The sequence below is a fragment of the Bubalus kerabau genome, chromosome 3, assembly GCF_029407905.1.
Source record: "Bubalus kerabau isolate K-KA32 ecotype Philippines breed swamp buffalo chromosome 3, PCC_UOA_SB_1v2, whole genome shotgun sequence".
Lineage (NCBI taxonomy): Eukaryota > Metazoa > Chordata > Mammalia > Artiodactyla > Bovidae > Bubalus > Bubalus kerabau.
Window position 1 is genome coordinate 75,216,917 of NC_073626.1, and position 22,419 is coordinate 75,239,335.

A 22,419-nucleotide genomic window follows, 5' to 3' on the forward strand; every position below is an offset into this window, starting at 1 on the left:
AAGAAATCACCCAAATTTCCTTAAAAGATATATCACCCACTTTAAATCATTCTTGTACTCATTTCCTGATGGTTTAAATTACCTATGATTCATTATTCTGAAAACTGTAATAAAGGGAAAAAATTAACAATTTCTTCTGCCTTTTCTATCCTAACTAATACAAGATAATAAAAATAGTTGCTATGGGAAATTTTTTCCTTGTAGAATAATCCCAGCTAATAAGTGAAGAAGAAATGATTGAAAAAGACCATGGCCATGTTTCAGTCCTAATGAAATAATGGATCTACGAAATAATCATCAGTTCAGCTCAGTTCAGTCGCTCAGTCGTGTCCGACTCTCTGAGACCCCATGAATCGCAGCACACCAGGCCTCCCTGTCCATCACCAACTCCTGGAGTTTACCCAAACTCATGTCCATCGAGTCGGTGATGCCATCCAGCCATCTCATCCTCTGTTGTCCCCTTTTCCTCCTGCCCTCAATCTTTCCCAGCATCAGGATCTTTTCCAATGAGTCAACTCTTCGCATCAGGTGGCCAAAGTATTGGAGTTTCAGCTTCAGCATCAGTCTTTCCAATGAACACCCAGGACTGATCTCCTTTAGGATGGACTGGTTGGATCTCCTTGCAGTCCAAGGGACTCTCAAGAAAAGCATCAATTCCTCAGCGCTCACCTTTCTTCACAGTCCAACTCTCACATCCATATATGACCACTGGAAAAACCATGGCCTTGACTAGATGGACTTTTGTTGGCAAAGTAATGTCTCTGCTTTTGAATATGCTACCTAGGTTGGTCATAACTTTCCTTCCAAGGAGTAAGCGTATTTTAATTTCATGGCTGCAGTCACCATCTGCAGTGATTTTGGAGTCCAGAAAAATAAAGTCAACCACTGTTTCCCCATCTATTTGCCATGAAGTGATGGGACTGGATGCCATGATCTTTGTTTTCTGAATGTTGAGCTTTAAGCCAACTTTTTCACTCTCCTCTTTCACTTTCATCAAGAGGCTCTTTAGTTTTTCTTCACTTTCTGCCATAAGGGTAGTGTCATCTCCATATCTGAGATTATTGATATTTCTCCCAGCAAATCACCACTATTCATTTCAAGAATTTTTTCAGCATTCTAAAAAGATACTCTGTAACCATTAAACAACAACTCTCCATTTCCCTTCTCCTCAGTCCTGGTAGCCTCTACTTTAGTAATATTTCCTATCTCTACAAATTTGCCTATTCTAAGTACATTATAAAGGAGGAATCATACAATATTCATCCTTTTGCATGTGCCTTATTTTTACTGTTTTCTAATTTCATCCATGTTATTGCATGTATCAAATTCTTTTGCTGAGATACAATAATTTTTTTCAGTCATAATTTTTGTTTCTATTTTTAAAAATTTAAATTTTCTAAAGCCTACTTCTGTCTCTTTTTTTTTTTTGTAACTGAAGTATAGTTGATTTACAATGTTTCAGGTATACTGTAAAGTGATTCAGTTATATATAAATATATATACATATTCTTTTTCAGATTCTTTTCAATTATAGGTTATTATAAAATATTAAATATAGTTCCCTGTGCTATACAATAGGTCCTTGTTGTTTATCTATTTTATATACACTAATGTGGATCTGTTAATCCCAAATTCCCAATTTACCCATCCCTATATCTTTCCCTGAAGAACTATGGATGGAGGCTTGTAGCATTGCCTAGGAGGCAATGACCAAAACCATCCCAAAGAAAAAGAAATGCAAGCAGGCAAAATGGTTGTCTAAGGAGGCTTTACAAACTGCTGAGGAAAGAAGAGAGGTGAAAGGCAAGGGAGAAAGGGAAAGATAAACCTAACTGAACGCAGAGTTCCAGAGAATAGCAGGAGAGATATGAAGGCCTTTTAAAATGAACAATGCAAAGAAATAGAGGAAAACAATAGAATGGGAAAGACTAGATATCTCTTTAAGAAAATTGGAGATATCAAGGGAACGTTTCACACAAGGATGGGCACAATAAAGGACAGAAATGGTGAGGACCTAATAGGAGCAGAAGATATTAAGAAGAGGTGGCAAAAATACACAGAAGAACTGTACAAGAAAGTCTTAATGACCTGTATAACCACAATGATGTAGTCACTCACCTAGAGCCAGACATGGTGGAATGTGAATTCAAGTGAGCCTTAGGAAGCATTACTATGAACAAAACTAGTGGATTTGAGCTAGTTCAAATCCTAAAAGTGATGCTGTTAGAGTGCTGCACTCAATATGTCAGCAAATTTGGAAAACTCAGCAATGGCCACAGAATTGGAAAATGTCAGTTTTCTTTCCAATCCCAAAGAAGGGCAATGCCAAAGAATGTTCAAACTACTGTAGAGTTGTACTCATTTCACATGCTAGCAAGGTCATGCTCAAAATCCTTCAAGCTAGGTTTCAGTAGTACATGAACTGAGAACTTCCAGATCTTCAAGGTAGGTTTCAAAGAGGCAGAGGAACCAAAGATCAAATTGCCAACATGCATTGGATCATGGAGAAAACAAGCAAGTTCCAGAAAAAACATCTACTTCTATTCCACTGACTATGTGAAAGTCTTTGACTGTGTGGATCACAACAGACTGTGGAAAATTCTTAAAGAAATGGGAATACCAGACCACTTTACCTGTCTCCTGAGAAACCTATATGCGGGTCAAGAAGCAAGAGTTAGAACCAGACATGAAACAACGGACTGGTTCAAAATTGGGAACGGAGTACCACAAGGTTGTATATTGACACCCTGAGTTTCACATGAGTACTTCATGTGAAATGCCAATCTGGATGAATCCCAAGCTTGCTTGGGATTGAAATCAAGATTGCTGGGGAAAATATCAACAACCTTTGATATGCAGATGATACCACTCTAAAGGCAGAAAGTGAAGAAGAGCTAAAGAGCCTCTTGATGAGTGTGAAAGAGGAGAGTGAAAAAGCTAGCTTGAAACCCAGCATTTTCAAAAAACTAAGATCATGGCATCCAGTCCCATTGCTGCTGCTGCTGCTAAGTCACTTCAGTCGTGTCTGACTCTGTGCGACCCCATAGACTGCAGCCCACCAGGCTTCCCCGTCCCTGGGATTCTCCAGGCAAGAACACTGGAGTGGGTTGCCATTGCCTTCTCCAATGCAGGAAAGTGAAAAGTGAAAGTGAAGTCGCTCAGTCGTGTCCGACTCTTTGCGACCCCCTGGACTGCAGCCTACCAGGCTCCTCTGTCCATGGGATTTTCTAGGCAAGAGTACTGGAGTGGGGTGCCATTGCCTTCTCCTCCAGTCCCATTACTTCATGGCAAATAGAAGAGGGAAAAGAGGAAACAGTGACAGATTTTATTTTCTTGGGCTCCAGAATTACTGCAGATGGTGCCTGCACCCACAAAATTAAAAGACTCTTCCTCCTTGAAAGTAAAACTATGACAAATCTAGATAGCATATTAAAAAGCAGAGACATCGACTCGAGTGAGGAGGTTGTGGTGTCAGTCTGTTCTAGGCAATTTAAGCTCCAGCCAGGATGATTGAAGTCATTTGCAATGACCATCTGGGGAAGAAGGTCTGCATTACATGCAATACTGATGACATCATTGGGGACCTTAAGAAGCTGATCACAGCCCAAACTGGCACCACTGGAACAAGATTGTATTGAAGAAGTGGAACAAGATTTTTAAGGACCAGGTTTCTCTGGGGGACTATGAAATCCATGATGGATGAACCTTGGAGCTTTATTACCAGTAGAGCAGAATTCCTTCTCCCTGCCCTTCCCTCTCCTCCCACACTAATATGGATGCTTGTTTTTGGAAACTCATGTTAATAAAAACTTAGGGACTGCAAAAAAAAGAGAGAGACATCACTTTGCTAACATAGGTCCATAGAGTCAAAGATATTTTTCTAATAGTTCAATAGACTATTTTTCTATAGTCAAAGACTATTTTTCTAATAGTCATGTACAGCTGTGAGAGTTGTTCCAAAAAGAAGGCTGAGTGCCAAAGAATTGATGCTTTCATACTCTGGTGCTGGAGAAGACTCTTGAGAGTCCCTTGGACTGTATGGAGATCAAACCAGTCAATCCTAAAGGAAATCAACCCTGAATATTCATTGAAAGGACTGATGCTGAAGGTGAAGCTTCAATACTTTGGCCACCTGATGTGAAGAGCTGACTCATTGAAAAAGCCCCTGATGCTGGGAAAGATTGAAGACAAAGGGAAAACGGGGCGGCAGAGAATGAGATGGTTTAATAACATCACTGACTCAAGGGACATGAATTTGAGCAAACTCCAGGAGATAGTGGAGGAGCTCCTCCTCCTCTGTCCGGCATGCTGCAGTCCATGGGGCTGCAAAGAGCTGGACATGATTTAGCAACACAACAGCAATACTCCCTTTCCCCATTTAAGTTTGCTTTCTATGACTCAGTTTCTGTTTTGTACATAAGTTTACTAGTATCACTTTTTTTTTTTTGGATTCCAATATACGTGATATCACATGATACTTGTTTTTCTCTGTCTGACTTGATTTCATTTAGTATGATAATCTCTAGGTCCATCCATGCTGTTGCAAATGGCAATATTTCATCCTTTATTATGACTAATATTCTGTTGTAATATTCCATTTATGATCGGATAAAGAAGGCATATTTTCTTTATCCATTCATCTGTTGATGGACACTTGCTTCCATGTCTTAGCTATTGTAAATAGTGCTGCTATGAACACTGAGGTACATACATCTTTTCAATTTATAGTTTTCTTCAGAGATATGCCCAGGAGTGGGATTCCTAGATCATACGTAACTCTATATTCCTTAGTATTTAAGGAAACATACTGTTTCTCATAGTGGCTGCACCAACTTACATTCCCACCAACAGTATAGGGGGCTTCCCTTTTCTCCACACCTTCTCCAGCATACATATCCCATTGTATGTATATACCACACTTTGCTTATCCATTCATTTGTTGATGGACATGTGTATTTTTTCCACCTTTTGGAATATGCTGAAGAATGCTGCTATAAACAGATGTACAAGTATCTGAGTCCCTGCTTTCAATTATTTTGAGTATATTCTTAGAAGTGGAATTGTGGATCATATGGTAATTCTTTATTTAGCTTTTTAGAAGAGATATCCCATTGTCTTCAATAGCAGCTACACCATTTTACATTCCAATGATCACTGCCCCAGGATTCCAGTGTGTCTGCATCCTAATCAACAATTGTTACTTTTCAATTTTTTGGATCATAGGCTTTCTTATTGGTATGAAATGGTATCTTATTGTGGTTTTGACTTGCATTTCCCTAATGACTAGTGATGTTGTATATCTTTTTATGTGCTTATTGACCATTTGTATATCTTGTTTGGCAAAACACCTATTGAATTCCTTTTTTCATATTTAGATTAGGTTGTTTGAGGGGTTTGTTGTTTAGTTGTAGGAGTTCTTTACATATTCTGAATATTAATACCTTATCAGGGATACGATTTTTAATATTTTCTTCCATGATGTGAGTTGTCCTTTCACTCTCTAGATAACGTCGTTTGATGCCTAGTTTTTAATTTTGATGAAGCCCAATTTATCTGTCTTTTTTTTTTGTTGCCTGGCTTTTGGTTTCTTATCCAAGAAATCATTACAATATCCATTGTCATGGAGATTTTTTCTAAGGGTTTTATAGTTTCAGATCATACATTTATGTCTTTGATTCACTTTGAGTTAATTTTTGTATATGGTATAAGGTAAGAGTTGCAGTATTTCACATGCAAATATCCAATTTTCCCAGCACTATTCATTGAAAATAAGATATAAATTTTTAAGAAAATTAAAAACTCTATTCATATATATCAATATTCCTGTATTCTCAGATGCTCAGTCATGTTCAATTCTTTCCATGTAAAAATATAGTGAAAGTTTGCAACTCCATGGACTACAGCCTGCCAGCTTCCTCTGTCCATGGAATTACCCAGGCAAGAATACTGGTAGCTATTCCCTTCTCCAGGGGATTTTCCCCACCAGGGCTTGAACCCAGATCTCCTACATTGCAGGCAGATTCTTTTCCATCTGAGCCACCAAGAAAGCCCAGAAAGGTACACACTATACTGTTAATGATTTTTATTTTTAAGGAGGAAACCAATATTGGGGAGGAGGATAAACAACAGTTATAATTTTGCTGGCTATATTTTTATATTGCTTTGATTATTTATAAGCCTGTAGTTATACATTATTTACATTATTTTAGAAAGACAATTTTGATGGGATTCTTTTCCTGATGGTTTTTAAGAGAAAATTGGTTGGATGTCAAAGCATGGGATGAGTAACCAAAAGGGTTACTATTCTGGCAGGTTAGAGGTCCAAATTAAATAAAAACTCCAAGGCAAGAGAAGTGTAATGTGGGAAGGAATTATCAGATCTCAAGGGAAATACTATTTGTCTAGATGATCTTGGAGCAACGATAGCAAATAGAGACAGTTAACAAAACTTGGTCCTAATACTTAACACTGCACTTAGTCTGCCCCCCCATTTGTTTTGTTTTTTTACCTTCAGCTGAATTTGAGTAGCATGTATTTTGTTGATATATATAAGAGGTAACTGAACACTCAGAGGTCCCCCTGTGCTTTGTCAGGCAAAGCAGCCAAAGTTACAAGGCTGGGATGAATTGAGAGAGTAGCATGAAAACCTATAGAAGACCAGAGGATTTTAATAGCAAAGTAGCAGGGGGCCAGGAAAAAAAAGGCTTTTAATTTTACCTTAATTACTACATATTTTATTCTAGAATTCTCAGCAAAGAAAATCCTTATAGAAGCAGGCTCACAATTATATAAAATAAATAAATAAAATGCTTGTTGAATGAATGATTGACACATGAATCTAAAGGAAAAAAATGTGAAAAACTAAATAAAAGTAGAGTAATACAAGAGTTGTCTGGTGGTCAAGTGGTTAGGATTCACTGCTTTCAGTTCCACGGCCCAGGTTCAATCCTTGCTTCGAGAACTGAGATCCCACAAGCTGCATGGCATGGCATGGCATGTGTGTGCATGTGTGTGTGTGTGTGTGTGTGTGTAAATGTATATACACACACATATAGCTGAAACTGACAATATACCTTTCTATCACATAAAAGAATACAAGAAACTCCAGCCAATATATAGATAAAAAGGAGCACACACCCACATCCACACATACATGATGCTTTAAAACAGGAATAGCCTTATCATAAATAGATTAGAGTTTGAATATAATTTGAAATATATTGGATAGGGCTACTGCCTAAAAGTACACCCAAGCCCATCACCAAGAACTGAAATTCAACATTTAATGATGCTTCCCGTTGGTTTCATTAATGCAGGTGCCACAGAGAGGATAATATAATACATTTATCAGTTATCATAAATTAAAACTTTTCTAACATATTGCTTTTTTAACTGTTGAAGTTCATGCTTATGGTAACATATCAAATAATGCAGAGGTAAGCACACACATGCACATGTGAAGAAAATTTAACAGTTTCTCCTTTCCTTCTCCAACCTCATTGCTTAAAAATGGAGTGAGTGCCTATAAATAGGTCAAGCAAGTTCTAGGCTATGTAGATCTAGCAATAAACAAAACAAAGTCCCTGCTCTCGTATCAGGTCAGTTCAGTCACTCAGTCGTGTCCGATTCTTTGTGGCTCCATAGACTGCAGCACGCCAGGCCTCCCTGTCCATCACCAACTCCCGGAGTTTACTCAAACTCATGACCCTTCAGTCGGTGATGCCATCCAACCATCTCATCCTCTGTCATCCCCTTTTCTTCCCACCTTCAATCTTTCTCACCATCAGGGTCTTTTCAAATGAGTCAGTTCTTCACATCAGGTGGCCAAACTATGGAGTTTCAGCTTCAGCATCAGTCCTTCCAGTGAATATTCAGGACTGATTTCCTTTAGGATGGACTGGTTGGATCTCCTTGCAGTCCAAGGGACTCTCAAGAGTCTTCTCCAACACCACAGTTCAAAAGCATCAATTCTTTGGCGCTCAGCTTTCTTTATGATCCAACTCTCACATCCATACATGACTATTGGAAAAACCAGAGCTTTGACTAGATGGACCTTTGTTGGCAAAGTAATGTCTCTGCTTTTTAAGATGCTGTCTAGGTTTCTCATAGCTTTTCTTCCAAGGAACAAGCGTCTTTTAATTTCATGGCTGCAATCGCCATCTACAGTGATTTTGGAGCCCCAATAAAGTCTGTCACTGTTTCCATTGTTATCCCATCTATTTGCCAAGAAGTGATGGAACCAGATGCCATGATCTTAGTTTTCTGAGTGTTGAGTTTTAAGCCAGCTTTTCACTCTCCTCTCTCACTTTCCTCAAGAGGCTCTTTAGTTCTTCACTTTCTGCCATAAGTGTGGTGTCATCTGCATATCTGAGATTATTGATATTTCTCCCGGCTATCTTGATTCCAGCTTGTGCTTCCTCCAGCCCAGTGTTTCTCATGATGTACCCTGCATATAAGTTAAATAAGCAGGGTGACAATATACAGCCTTGACGTACTCCTTTCCCGATTTGGAACCAGTCTGTTATTCCATGTCCAGTTCTAACTGTTGCTTCCTGACCTGCATACAGATTTCTCAGGAGGCAGGTCAGGTGGTCTGGTATTCCTATCTCTTGAAGAAGTTAGAGTCTAATGTGAGATACAAACAAACCGGCCATACATGATGCCAAGGTAGCAATAACAGCCACAGAGAAATATAAAGTTAGGTAAAGGATCCAGGAAAGCCACACTTAAGACGTAACTTGAGCAAAAACTTGAATGAAGTGGAGGTTAAGCCAAGTAAATATAAGGTGTTCCAAACTAAAGAAGCAAAACATGTAGTTCTATGGGGCAGTATGGTTGGGGTGCTGGAGGAACAGCAAAGGGGCCAAGGAGCATGAAGCTGATGATCAAGGAGTTGTTTGTTCTTTTTATCCATTTCTGGACTCTTTGTACCTACAAAGAGTAAATTGTGGTTATGCTAACAACTAGATACCTAGAATTCATCTGTTTCAATTTGTAGGAGATTTAATTTTTTTTCACTTTTTTAAATGAGTTGCATGGTTCCAAATCCAAATCCAGAAAGCAAAGTATATTCAAAGAGGGTTAGCGTCTATTCCTGTTCCTTTCAATCCATTCCTTCTCATATTGGGAACCATTTTTGAACCTTCTATTTTTAAAACATAGGAAATGTATTTGTAATTCTCTCCCCTTCTTAGATGCATTCACATTCCTTCTCCACTTGTGAGGTAAATAGTTCACTTCAGTTCAGTTCAGTCGCTCAGTTGTGTCCGACTCTTTGCGACCCCATGAATTGCAGCACACCAGGCCTCCCTGTCCATCACCAACTCCCGGAGTTAACTCAGGCTCACGTCCATCGAGTCGGTGATGCCATCCAGCCATCTCATCCTCTGTCGTCCCCTTCTCCTCCTGCCCCTAATCCCTCCCAGCATCAGAGTCTTTTCCAATGAGTCAGCTCTTCACATGAGGTGGCCAAAGTACTGGAGTTTCAGCTTTAGCATCATTCTTTCCAAAGAAATCCCAGGACTGATCTCCTTTCAGATGGACTGGTTGGATCTCCTTGCAGTCCAAGGGACTCTCAAGAGTCTTCTCCAACACCACAGTTCAAAAGCATCAATTCTTCTGTGCTCAGCCTTCTTCACAGTCCAACTCTCACATCCATACATGACCACTGGAAAAACCATAGCCTTGACTAGACGGACCTTTGTTGGCAAAGTAATGTCTCTGCTTTTGAATATGCTCTCTAGGTTGATCATAACTTTCCTTCCAAGGAGTAAGCGTCTTTTAATTTCATGGCTACATCACCATCTGCAGTGATTTTGGAGCCCAGAAAAATTAAGTCTGACACTGTTTCCACTGTTTCCCCATCTATTTGCCATGAAGTGACAGGACCGGATGCCATGATCTTTGTTTTCTGAATGTTGAGCTTTAAGCCAACTTTTTCACTCTCCACTTTCACTTTCATCAAGAGGCTTTTGAGTTCCTCTTCACTTTCTGCCATAAGGGTGGTGTCATCTGCATATCTGAGGTTATTGATATTTCTCCCAGCAATCTTGATTCCAGCTTGTGCTTCATATAGCCCAGCGTTTCTCATGATGTACTCTGCATATAAGTTAAATAAGCAGGGTGACAATATACAGCCTTGACGTACTCCTTTTCCTATTTGGAACCAGTCTGTTGTTCCATGTCCATTTCTAACTGTTGCTTCCTGACCTGCATACAGATTTCTCAAGAGGCAGGTCAGGTGGTCTGGTATTTTCATCTCTTGAAGAATTTTCCACAGTTTATTGTGATCCACACAGTCAAAGGCTTTGGCATAGTCAATAAAGCAGATGTTTTTCTGGAACTCTCTTGCTTTTTCGATGATCCAGCAGATGTTGGCAATTTGATTTCTGGTTCCTCTGCCTTTTCTAAAACCAGCTTGAACATCAGGAAGTTCACGGTTCACGTATTGCTGAAGCCTGGCTTGTAGAATATAGTAGCAGACTATAAAAATATGGAATACATGATGGGTTTGCATGTCACCCTTCCACAGGTGCCATGCTAGTTTTCTCTGTATCACTATAATTTTGGTATATGCACTGCTGAAGCAAGCAATAAGTTAGATTTTACATGGGTAAGAGCTCAGAGGTGGAAACTACCTGGAAGAGATAGCTTCAGTAGCTGCTGCCATGGAGAGCCTAACATAGCCACGAGACACCAAGAAAGTACAAGGTGCCAGCAGAGAGTCAGCTGCCCACTGACAGACCAGTGGCTTTGAGAAAAAAGTCAAGGACTAATCACCGACAGACCCTGCCTGCCTCACAAGCAAGCCCAGGGCCTATTCTGCTTGTGTTCGTGTCCCATTTCCGCCAGTATTCTATTGTATCACGTGCGCTGTGTGTGCTCAGTCATTCATGCATGCACGTATGCACATTCAGTCGCTTCAGTCGTGTCTTACTCTTTGCTACCCTAAGGACTGTAGCCCTCCATTCTCCTCTATCCAAGGGATTCTTCAGGAAAGCTCAGTTGTGTCCAACTCTTTGTGACACCCTGGACTGTAGCCCACCAAGCTCCACTGTCCATGGGATTCTCCAGGCAAGGATACTGAAACAGGTTACCATTTCCTTCTCCAGGGATCTTCCAGACCCAGGGATCGAAACTGCATCTCCTGCAATGGCAAATGGATTCTTTACTACTCAGCCACCTGGGCAGCCCCTTTGTATCACAGAACAGGTCAATAAAGGACTTTATTGTTTTGTTTTTTTAATGAATTCTTTAGGTACACAAGACTATAAATACAGAATCCTTCTTAGGTACACACACAGAATGTTTATTTGAACAAACTCATGCCACACATTAAAAAAAAAAAAAAAAACGATACTGGATGCTTGGGGCTGGTGCACTGGGACGACCCAGAGGGATGGTATGGGGAGGGAGGAGGATGGAGGGTTCAGGATGGGGAACACATGTATACCTGTGGCGGATTCATTTTGATGTTTGGCAAAACTAATACAATTGTGTAAAGTTTAAAAATAAAATAAAATTTACAAAAAAAAAAAAAAAGAAGAAAATGTTTCTCGAGTTCTCTAAGTTTGAATTTTGCAATACAAGTAAGAAAAAGAAATTCTAGAGGTCATTCCAATTTGTCCCCACAGCCTAAAATTTTAGTTAGAAGAATAAGTTTTTGCAAGTTACTTCAACCATACTCAGTACCTTAGTTACTACTGAGCAAACATTTATTGAGTGACTACTATGTTTAATACTTTGTTAGCTGCTGTGGAAGACATAAATATGAATTAGGCCTAATTCCTGCCCTTAAAAATCTTACCATCTCTGCTAGTTAGTAACTTATGACTCTCAGCTAGAAATCCATGCTTCTTTGCCTTGTTTCTGTTCTACAGCTGAACCCTATAGGCATTTCCGCTATGACAACTGGCAGAACGTTAGGTTTGGCCAATAGAGGGTGCTGGAAAGACACTGGGAAGCCAGAACAAGAGCAAGGACTTTCTCCTTCAGGTGGATTGGCTTGCAGCAGAGGCCTGCCTGTGTTCACCTCAGCAATCCTCGTGGTTCGCTTGTGCGGCCGCTGCCTCCAGCAAGTTTCTTCACCACAAGTGGACTGTGGACTGCAGGGTCCTGCGACAGCCATGCCCTCTCCTCCTCAGCCAAGGGTAGCGGCTATTCTTATAGTTCCTGCTTCTAGACCCCTGAGAACCTACTCTCCCATTTTTAGTAGTTAGATACCTTTTACTGGTTAACAAAGTTTATATTAAAATTTCCCTGTTCAAATTACTAATATGATTTCTGTCTTGTGGTTGGTCCCAGCAGAAATACCTAGCAGATAAGGGAAAAAAGACAGATGTAAGTTAATGTAAATTCTGTGAGAGAATAGGCCACTATAATCACAGCCCCAAATCCAAAAAAGTTTCAGGTGTAAATCTACAGAATTATGTATCAGTATGGATTGTGTTCAACTGCACATAACAGAAACCTGACTTCAGTGGCTTAACCAAATAGATTGATTTTCTCCTGTACCATGAAGTCCATAAATAGGCAGTTAAGGGCTGCTGTAGCTACTCTAAAAGAAAGTTAACTCAGACTCCTTATTTATTTATTTTTTAATTGAAACATGGTTGATGTATAGTAAAGTTCCAGGTGTACAACATAGTGATTAACAATTGTTCAGGATTATGCTCCATTTACAGTCATATAAAATATTGGCTATATTCCCTGTGCTGTACAATATATCCTTGTAGCTTATTTATTTTGTACATAACTGTTTGTGCTTTTTCATCCCCTACCCCTGTCTTCCCCGTACTCCTTCCCCTCTCCCCAGTGGTAACCACTAGGTTGTTTTCTATATCTCTGCTGCTGCTGCTGCTAAGTCTCTTCAGTCGTGTCCGACTCTGTGCGACCCCATAGATGGCAGCCCACCAGGCTCCCCCGTCCCTGGGATTCTCCAGGCAAGAACACTGGAGTGGGTTGCCATTTCCTTCTCCAATGCATGACAGTGAAAAGTGAAAGTGAAGTCGCTCAGTCATGTCCAACTTTTAGCAACCCCATGGACTGCAGCCTACCAGGCTTCTCCGTCCATGGGAGTTTCCAGGCAAGAGTACTGGAGCGGGTGCTACCTTGTTTTATTTTTATATTCCACATATAAGTGATATCATATAGTATTTGTCTTTCTCTGCCTGACTTATTTCACTTTGTATAATGCCCTCCAAGTCCATCCATGTTGTTTCAAATGGCAAAATTTCATTCTTTTTTATGGTTGAGTGGTATCCGGCTCCTTTTCTTTTCCAGCTTCTCCATACTTAATGTGTTGTTTCTGTACTCATGGTTGCACGATTGCTGCTTCACCTCCAGACACTGGTTCATATTCCAGGCAGGAAAAAGAAAAGGAAAGAAAAAAAAAATGAGCCAGTTGCCTCTAACTTCTTTCTAAGCATTCTTAGAGGCACTGCCAAGGAACTTCAACTCACAAACCATTGATAATTCCTAACTGTAAGTGAACCTGGGAAGCTCAGTATTTTTTTAACTGGGAGCAGGATCCTTTAAGTAAGAGAGAAGGGGAGAATAAAGCTGAATAGGTAACTAGCAGCATCTGACATATTAATTGGAAAAGGAGTAAGTTACTTACTTCGAGATGGGTTAGAGTCAGCAGAGGAACATGATCTCATATTCATATATGTATTCTTTTAATGAAAATGACCTTTCTATATTAATTATCAAGCAGTAGATTAGATGAGTAGCAAAGTCACATTGCACAGGAGCATGCAGGATATGGAAGGATTTATTTAGAAACTATCTTTCATACTTCTTCTTACTGCCCCTTTCCTTTCTTCCTCATGCCATCATCACCCAGATATTATCAGATATTACCTAATTCTAATGTCCCATAACTTAACATGACTGACTCCACAGTCTAAGAAAAAATGTAGACAGGATTAAATACTTATGACTGACTTATTATTTGTCTTTCTCTGTGTCTCTGTCTCTCTGTTTTAAATGTGTGTGCGCACACACACAGACACACACACACCCCGTTCTCAAAGGTAGAACATTTGTTCTTTGAACACCTAAAATTCTTCATAAATATTTAAACTGTAACTCACAGAACCCACAAAGGACTTATTCTCTTCTAGGCCAACTCATCTGCTCATTGACATGCTGACACATGTCAGGCGGGAGCCTGGACACAGAGGGTATCTCTCACTCCTATAGGCAGCTAACCCATATGCACCATGGAAGTGAGACTGTTAGGGGGCCTGGCTTTTCTCCTGCCTCTTCTCAACAGTTACTGCTACTGATTTATGGCTGGAGAGGAAGGGCTTTTCTCTAAGCCATTTCCATACACAAATTCATTTAGAATAATTCTTCCCTTAAGATAATCTATTACTGAAGTATAAGGCCTGTGATGATTAATTTTATGTGTCAACTTGACTGGGCACAGGAGTATGTATATTAAACATTATTTCTAGTGTCTGTGCAGGTGTTTCTGGATGAGATTTTTTTTTAACTGGAGGATAATTGCTTTATAGTGTTGTAGTGGTCTCTGTCATACATCAATATGAATCAGTCATAATTATATATATATAATTATATATATATATATCCCCTCCCTAGTGCGCCTCCCTCCCCGCCAAGATCAGCATTTGAATCTGTGGGCTCAGTAAAGTAGATTGCCCTCCCCAATGTGGGTGGCCATCATCCAGTCCATTGAGGAATAGAACAAAAGTCAGAGAAAGGAAGAATTCACTTTTTTCCTCCCTGTCTCACTACTGAAGTGGGCCATTCCATCTTATTTTCTCAGACTGGGATTTATATCATTGGCCTCCCTGATTCTCAGGCCTTCAGATCCAGTTCAATTATACCATCAGCTTTCCTGAGTCTCCAGCTTGAAGACATTAGTTCATGGACATTCTCAGTCTCTATAACCACATAAGTCAATTAATTCCACATGGTCATTCTGTGTGTGTGTGTGTGTGTGTGCGTGCACACACACACAGGCACACACGCACACTAAGTCGTTTTAGTTATATCTGACTTTTTGCAATTCTATGAACTGCAGCCCTCCAGGCTCCTCTGTCCACAGGATTCTTCAGGCAAGAATACTAGAGTGAGTTGCCATGCCCTCCTACAGGGGATCTTTCACGTCTCCTGCATTGGCAGGTGGGTTCTTTACCACTAGTGCCACCTGGGAAGCCTATATATATATGTAAACAATAATGCTTAATATAATAATGCTCTGTGTTAGTCCAGGTTCTCCACAGAAACAGAACCAGTAGGATCCTGCCAAGAGAGGTCAAATTTTTCTTCCAACTAGATTTGTTTCTCTGGTGAACCCTGACTACGACAGAGCGTTATTGTTTCTTCAACTTTAGACATCAAAGGACATCTTACAATATACTTCAGGCAAGAATTGAGTGCTTCAGAAAATATACTAATAAGTTCTCCTTGAACTGCACATGTGAATTAACTCTGTTTTATGTGCTAAAGATTGGGCCTAAAAAGATTAGCTCACATGTGAGTTTGAAGCATTTGCCTGTGAAGCTGGATCAGTGTCTTAATTGCCTATGAAGTAGATCAGTCTTAACTCGTTCTTCAAGTTTTAGTTCTGAGGGCTTCTCCCCAGGATTACTGCTAGATGATACTGCACCGTTGTGCCAACTAGAAAAAAAGTGATCCTCTGGGTCCATGTTGTTTCAGGGCTCTAGGCCAAGTGGGTCAGATTTCAGTCCTTAGACATCCCTAGATACTTAATCTTTCATGTTGACTTGTACCACCTCCACAGCCACTTGTTAGAACTACTAATACAGAAGTCCAGTAAGAGCCATTTTTTTCCTAAGATATTTCTGTATTCATCTGAAACACAAAGTTACCCACAACAAGTGTTAAAGTTGGGTCAGTTTTGAAAATACTCCGACTTTCCTTAGTCCCTGGCCCTACACGAAAAAACATTTACAACCCTTAATTCTCCCAATCACAGGGCTGGGAGAAAAACTGACCTCCCTCTCTTTATCAAGAGGTAACTTCGTGCCCAAGTCACAAAGCTCTTCAGTTCAGTTCAGTTCAGTCACTCAGTCGTGTCCGACTCTTTGCAAGCCCATGGACTGCAGCAAGCCAGGCCTCCCTGTCCATCACCAACTCCTGGAGTTCACTCAAACTCACGTCCATCAGGTCCATGATGCCATCCAGCCAACTCATCCTCTGTCATCCCCTTCTCCTCCTGCCCCCCATCCCTCCCAGCATCAGAGTCTTTTCCAATGAGTCAACTCTTCGCATGAGGTGGCCAAAGTACTGGAGTTTCAGCTTTAGCATCATTCCTTCCAAAGAACACCCAGGGCCAATCTCCTTTAGAATAGACTGATTGGATCTTCTTGCAGTCCAAGGGACTCTCAAGAGTCTTCTCCAACAAAGCTCTTAGATCTATTCATTTGTTTATTCCTTTGTCCCAGTATTATTTTGGGGGGCTCCAAAAATCACTGCAGATGGTGACTGCAGCCATGAAATTAAAAGACACTTGCTCCTTGGAAGAAAAGTTATAACAAACCTAGACAGTATATTAAAAAGCAGAGACATTACTTCGCCAACAAAGGTCCATCTGGTCAAAGCTCTGGTTTTTCCAGTAGTCATGTATGGATGTGAGAGTTGGAGCATAAAGTTGAGCTCCAAAAAATTGATGCTTTTGAACTGTGGTGTTGGAGAAGACTCCTGAGAGTCCCTTGGACTGCAAGGAGATCCAACCAGTCCATCCTAAAAGAAATCAGTCCTGAATATTCATTGGAAGGACTGATACTGAAGCTGAAACTCCAATACTTCAGCCACCCGATTCGAAAAACTGACTCATTTGAAAAGACCCTGATGCTGGGAAAGAGTGAAGGCGGGAGAAGGGGACGACCGAGGATGAGATGGTTGGACAGCATCACCAAATCAATGAACATGAGTTTGCGTAAGCTCTGGGAGTTGGTGATGGACAGGGAGGCCTGGCATGCTGCAATCCATGGGCTCACAAAGAGTTGGACACGACTGAGCAACTGAACTGAACTTGTCCCAGAAGGTCAGGCCCACTTTCCCCCAAAAGATTATTCCAGACTTCTGGAACTCTTTTTCAGATTCCTTTACAGAAATGTATTTTCACTTTCTGCTAAGCAGTGAATGAACCGTTTCCCCACAGAGTCCTATTTTCACAAAGAATGACCAGGAAGGGATCTCTTTTAGGAAAGAAACCTACCAACTGATAAAAGGCCAAATCTCATTAAGAAAGTCAACTGAAGGATTAAGTCCCACTGTCCTGCGACCAGCTTAGATCAAAGGCGAAATAATCCGTTCGGTTCCCTCTCCCTGGGCTAGTTTTCAATATCTACTTTTTGTCTCTCCTTCACCCCTCTTCTACCCGCCACTCCATCTTGGGGCGGCTGTCTCTGTCCTTCCGGACTGGTTACCAATAAAGTTGTTTCAAATGACCTTGAGCGTTTTCCGGGCTGCACCCAATTCCCCGCCTTCTCCATCCGGGTGCTGCGGCGCGGATAAGAGCGGGACTGCGCTTGCGCGCCCAGCCCCATTCCTTCGACCTCTGCCGCCGCGGACGCCGCCACCTCCCTGGAAGGTAAGCGGAGGGCGCGGAAGCCGGGTCTGGCCGTGGTGGAGCCGCGCCCCAGAGGGACCCATTCATTCTGCCGGCGCCTCGTTTGGCGCTGGGCCCCAGCTGACCGCGTGCACGGGAACCCGAGGGACTTGGGTGGAAGTACGGGCCCTCGGAGGACACTTGACCTTAAGCCTCTTTGCCTCCGCAGAGAGGAAGCGGGAGAGGAGCCCACGTCTCCTGTCACCCAAGTCCTCCAGCTGCGCTGCCCCGAAGAGTGCAAGATGTTCGCCTGCGCCAAGCTTGCCTGCACCCCAGCTCTGGTGCGTAGCCCAGACTGGGCCCGGAGCTCGAGGGCCCGACCTCTTGGCCCGACGTCCACGTTGTTGAATGGGTCACCTCCGCGTGGAACTCACGGCCCTTTCGGGACAGTTCCCTCACGCCTCTTAACCTGTCTTTTTATCCCTTTCCTGTTTCTTCCTGGGGTTTCTTATTTCGCTCCTCCCCTCCACTCTGGCTATGGAGAACTGCCGAGGCCTAGTTGTCAGGCCCAGCTAGGTGTAGGTCAAACCCTCCTTGCTCCTTGTCCTGGAACGGCCCCTCCCCCACCTCCTCCGACACCCTGTTGGATCGGGGCACGCGAGGGTTGGGGTGCAGAGAAGGGTGGAAGGGGCCTCGAGGCCTACGTTCGCTACTGCTGCGGTCTCCATTACGATCTGTAGGTCAAACTCGATGCTGCAGAGGGAGGAACTTTGCCTCACCTTGTGTGGGCGGAGGCGGCTAGTGCAGGAGCCGAAAGTTTCTCCTGCCTTTGGGGTGTTATTTCCAAAACTATTTTGGGGCACTTTGTGTGAAGATCTGGGGGGTTTATCTTAGAGAATCAGGTCTCGGTTCTGAAGGAATTTTCTGTGACCTTAGTGGACACTCAAGGGCAGGAATATGTCCTTATGGTCAGACTGTTTAAAAGATTGTTCTTCCACCAATGTGGAATTGTTTAAACTATTTAATTCAACATAAAAATTTTAATTTTATGATTAATGGACATATAGGAATAATCTTAGAAATAGCGGAAGCTCATTTTAACTAATGGGCTATTTAAAATGACAAGCGTGTATAGTACTTGTTGATCCACTTAACTTACCAAAGAATGTGGGGTATTTATTGCTGGTTTTCTGATCTGAATTGTGGCGCTACAATAATTGAAATTTTAAAAGCAATACTTACTCTTTCTAACTAATTGTTATTAAAAGTTTTGTTCAGAGTATTACAAATACATTATGAATAAGTTTTAAAATTTCATTAACAGTTTTGTTAAAATTGCTTCATGCATTGAGACATGATCAAAAAGCCAGAATAAGAATCAATAGAGAAAAGTCATGATGTTTCTGACTCATTTTTGCAACTTGCCTTTTTAGAATTCATGGTGTGGGAAGGGTCCTTGAAGTCATATCTGTTGTCTTAATAACATGGAATCTTTTTCATGAACAGATCAGAGCTGGATCCAGAGTTGCATACAGACCAATTTCTGCATCAGTGTTATCTCGACCAGAGACTAGGACTGGAGAGGTAAAATTAACTAATGCTACCAAAGAAGTCTTAGGGTCTTTATCACAGCAAAGGGGGAAAACCTCATTAATGAATGGTTTTAGGCAGTCCTTGCCACCCTTTCATCCAAAAAATTTGCAGAGGATGAGCCAATGAAAGAAACTTTATCCAAAACTTAGTCACCTGAATTTTGGCCAGGAAGTATAATTAATATATATACTTAAGTGTATAATTTTGACTTGCTGGTGTTTATGATTTTGATAACAACAGTTACTGAACAGCCTACTCTATTAAACAGCATATGCACATACACTGTTTCTTAATTTTCAAAGACCTTGTCTGGTGTAGATACTGTTGTTCCTTTTCTGCAAGACTGGAATTATTCTAAGCCCTAGAGTTTTCCCTTGTGCCACACCATCTTCTATTCAAACTCAGCTACAAATATAGAGAAGTGGTTATCATTTTGACAGTACCATGATTAAAATAGCTAACTATGATTACTGATTTGACCTTTGCTTTTATTTCCTGCTCTCTAGGGCTCTACGGTATTTAATGGCACCCAGAATGGTGTGTCTCAGTTAATCCAAAGGGAGTTTCAGACCACTGCGGTCAACAGAGACATTGATACTGCAGCCAAATTTATCGGTGCGGGTGCTGCCACAGTAGGAGTGGCTGGTTCTGGTGCTGGTATTGGAACAGTCTTTGGCAGTCTCATCATTGGTTATGCCAGGTAATTTCTATTGCCAAAGAAATAGTTTGAAACATGTTTGAAATAGTTCGAAACTTAGAAAACTAGTGAAATAATAATAGCTACTTTCTATTAAGCGCCTTTCTGTGTCTTGCATTACATTTTGAGTACTTTGCATGCATTGTCACTGCTCCCAAAACCCCTTGGAGAGACTTCAGTATACCTATTAAGGACTAGAGAAACTCCTTATCTAAAGTCAAAGCAAGAGAGCTCATGCATTAAAAAAATACCAGTCTCCATTTTATTATTTAAGACCTTTTATTTAAACTATCAAATCTTAAAACATACTTTTATGGGGATAAGAAGGTCAGAATCCTTCATAATGGATGAAAACTGACTATTGACATAGGGAGATAATGCCTCCCTTTTCCCATATGATTAGGAATGAGGGGAAAGGAATGTCACAGGCAGAACCAAAAGAGATCTGGGCAGAACGCTATGCCAGTACTTTTCAGGTTACAAAGAACCCAAAACTAATAATCTGGTTCTTTAACATTTATCAGCCATGCTAAAATTTGAATAATATGTGTTGTCTCTTTTAGAAACCCTTCACTGAAGCAGCAGCTGTTCTCATATGCTATCCTGGGATTTGCCTTGTCTGAAGCTATGGGTCTCTTTTGTTTGATGGTTGCTTTCTTGATTTTGTTTGCCATGTAACAGATTACTGCTTGAAATGTTGGCATTCATATTAATTAAGGATATAATTCTGTGTATCTTACTGTGACTCTGAAAACTATAGTGTTGGTGTCATGGAAATGTATGTTATTTCCAAAGTCATTTCATTAAAGATGAAAACTTTAATTTTTTCTGTGATTTGTATTTACCTGAATTTAAATTTAGATCATCATTGAGAAGACCATGTATTCAGGCAGAGGCTGTACCAGTCCCTGATGATGGAAAATATGCTAATATAATTTTTATGGGAATTATTTTAATGTTTTGCACATTGTAAATTATAGGGCTTCAGTTTATTCAAATAAAGGGGAAATGTTTGAGTGCTTTGAGCTTCTATGAAATATGATTAAATCAGAATAGTTAATTACTTAAGATGGTTTTATGTTTTTAAGGGCTAATATGAATTACAATACTTGGAAGCAGTATTACCTTCCAAGACTAACTTGGCTGGTCTTACACACCTGGATCTAAAAATAAATCATGTCGTGTTTTTAGGAATTGAAACTTTATTAAATGGGTGTTGGGATTAGGGAGGCAATTTTTGATTGTCAGTAAGTCTCACATTAAGCAATTGTGTGTCTATAGTGAGTCTTATCTGTCTTCTTAGAAGAAACTCAATATCAAAAAGTAGACTGAATTGGCTACAATTTAAAACCAAAAGTTGCTATAGCATTGCTTATCTTTGATACTAACAAATGCTTATAATAGGAGTCTTGGGAATGACAACTGGTTCAGTTATGGGCTTCCCTGGTGGCTCAGATGATAAAGCGTCTGCCTGCAATGCAGGAGACCCGGGTTCAATCCCTGGGTTGGGAAGATCCCCTGGAGAAGGAAATGGCAACCCACTCCAGTACTCTTGCCTAGAAAATTCCATGGATGGAGGAGACTGGTAGGCTACAGTCCATGGGGTTGAAAAGAGTTGTACACAACTGAGCGACTTCACTTTCTTTCGCTTTCAGTAGTATTTTATTTGTAGTAATATGTGTTGCTTATTGGTCAAGTTTTGCCTATTAAAATTAAGAAAGCCTTAGACTTGAGTTTTCCTCACAGCAGATACATTATTTCCTCAGCAGATACATTGTTTGTCATCGCAGTTGCAGGGTTTCTATAAAAGATTAAGATGAGAGTTGAGAAAGCTTCATTTTACTCCTTTAATCCCTTCTGCCTAATCTGATTTCAGTTGAGAAAAAGCCATCAGCTTCAAGGGTTTGTTAAAGTGCAGTGGAAAGACCATCTCCATCAGAATCATCTAGGATGTCTATAAAATTCTAGGCTCCAGACCTACTGAATTAGAGTATTTGGCCTTGAGACTCAGACATCTGCATTTTTTAAAAAGTGCCAGGTAATTTTTGTGCACACTATTTGAGAATCACTAACTATTCCATATCCTTTCCACTGCTGCTGCTACTGCTAAGTCACTTTAGTCGTGTCCCCCAACTTCACTCTGTGTGACCCCATAGATGGCAGCCCACCAGGCACCCCTGTCCCTGGGATTCTCCAGACAAGAACACTGAAGTGGGTTGCCATTTCCTTCTCCAATGCATGAAAGTGAAACATGAAGTTGCTCAGTCATGTCTTACTCTTTGCGATCCCATGGACTGCAGCCTACCAGGCTCCTCCATCCATGGGATTTTCCAGGCAAGAGTACTGGAGTGGGGTGCCATTGCCTTCTCTGATCCTTCCCACTACCTAGTGTCAAAAACTATAGAGCTAGAGCTACTGCCACTTTTTGGTTAATCATCTAATGTGTGTTATCATCATAATTTCCTGGAGCCTTCACTATTTTCATAAATAGTACCCCTCAGTATTTGAATTCAGCAATTTAAATGAGAAGTATTATATGTATTATATGACCCAGCAATTCCACACCTTGGTATATACCCCAAAA

The 22,419-nt window shown here is 40.8% G+C and overlaps 1 protein-coding gene, 1 long non-coding RNA gene, 1 other non-coding gene and 1 pseudogene across 3 annotated transcripts in view; 3 read left to right on the forward strand and 1 right to left on the reverse strand.

Annotated features, from left to right (window-relative positions):
* Window positions 1-11,319, forward strand: part of LOC129646259 (uncharacterized) — a 62,308-nt gene extending 50,989 nt beyond the window's left edge. The window contains exon 5 of the long non-coding RNA XR_008711807.1: window positions 11,112-11,319. This is a non-coding gene — a long non-coding RNA (uncharacterized LOC129646259). The remainder of the gene's footprint in view (window positions 1-11,111) is intronic.
* On the forward strand, window positions 3,507-3,727 carry LOC129646258 (ubiquitin-like protein 5; annotated as a pseudogene).
* Window positions 10,487-10,591, reverse strand: LOC129648052 (U6 spliceosomal RNA). The gene has a single exon (XR_008712654.1). It is a non-coding gene; the product is annotated as a U6 spliceosomal RNA (small nuclear RNA).
* Window positions 11,320-17,435: 6,116 nt separating the features above from the next.
* On the forward strand, window positions 17,436-20,855 carry ATP5MC3 (ATP synthase membrane subunit c locus 3). The gene is made up of 5 exons (XM_055572165.1): window positions 17,436-17,587; window positions 17,775-17,886; window positions 19,052-19,129; window positions 19,645-19,838; window positions 20,399-20,855. The coding sequence occupies exons 2-5, from the start codon at window positions 17,848-17,850 to the stop codon at window positions 20,511-20,513; spliced, it is 426 nt and encodes a 141-aa protein (XP_055428140.1). The 5' UTR covers window positions 17,436-17,587; window positions 17,775-17,847; the 3' UTR covers window positions 20,514-20,855.
* The last annotated feature ends 1,564 nt before the right edge of the window (window positions 20,856-22,419 follow it).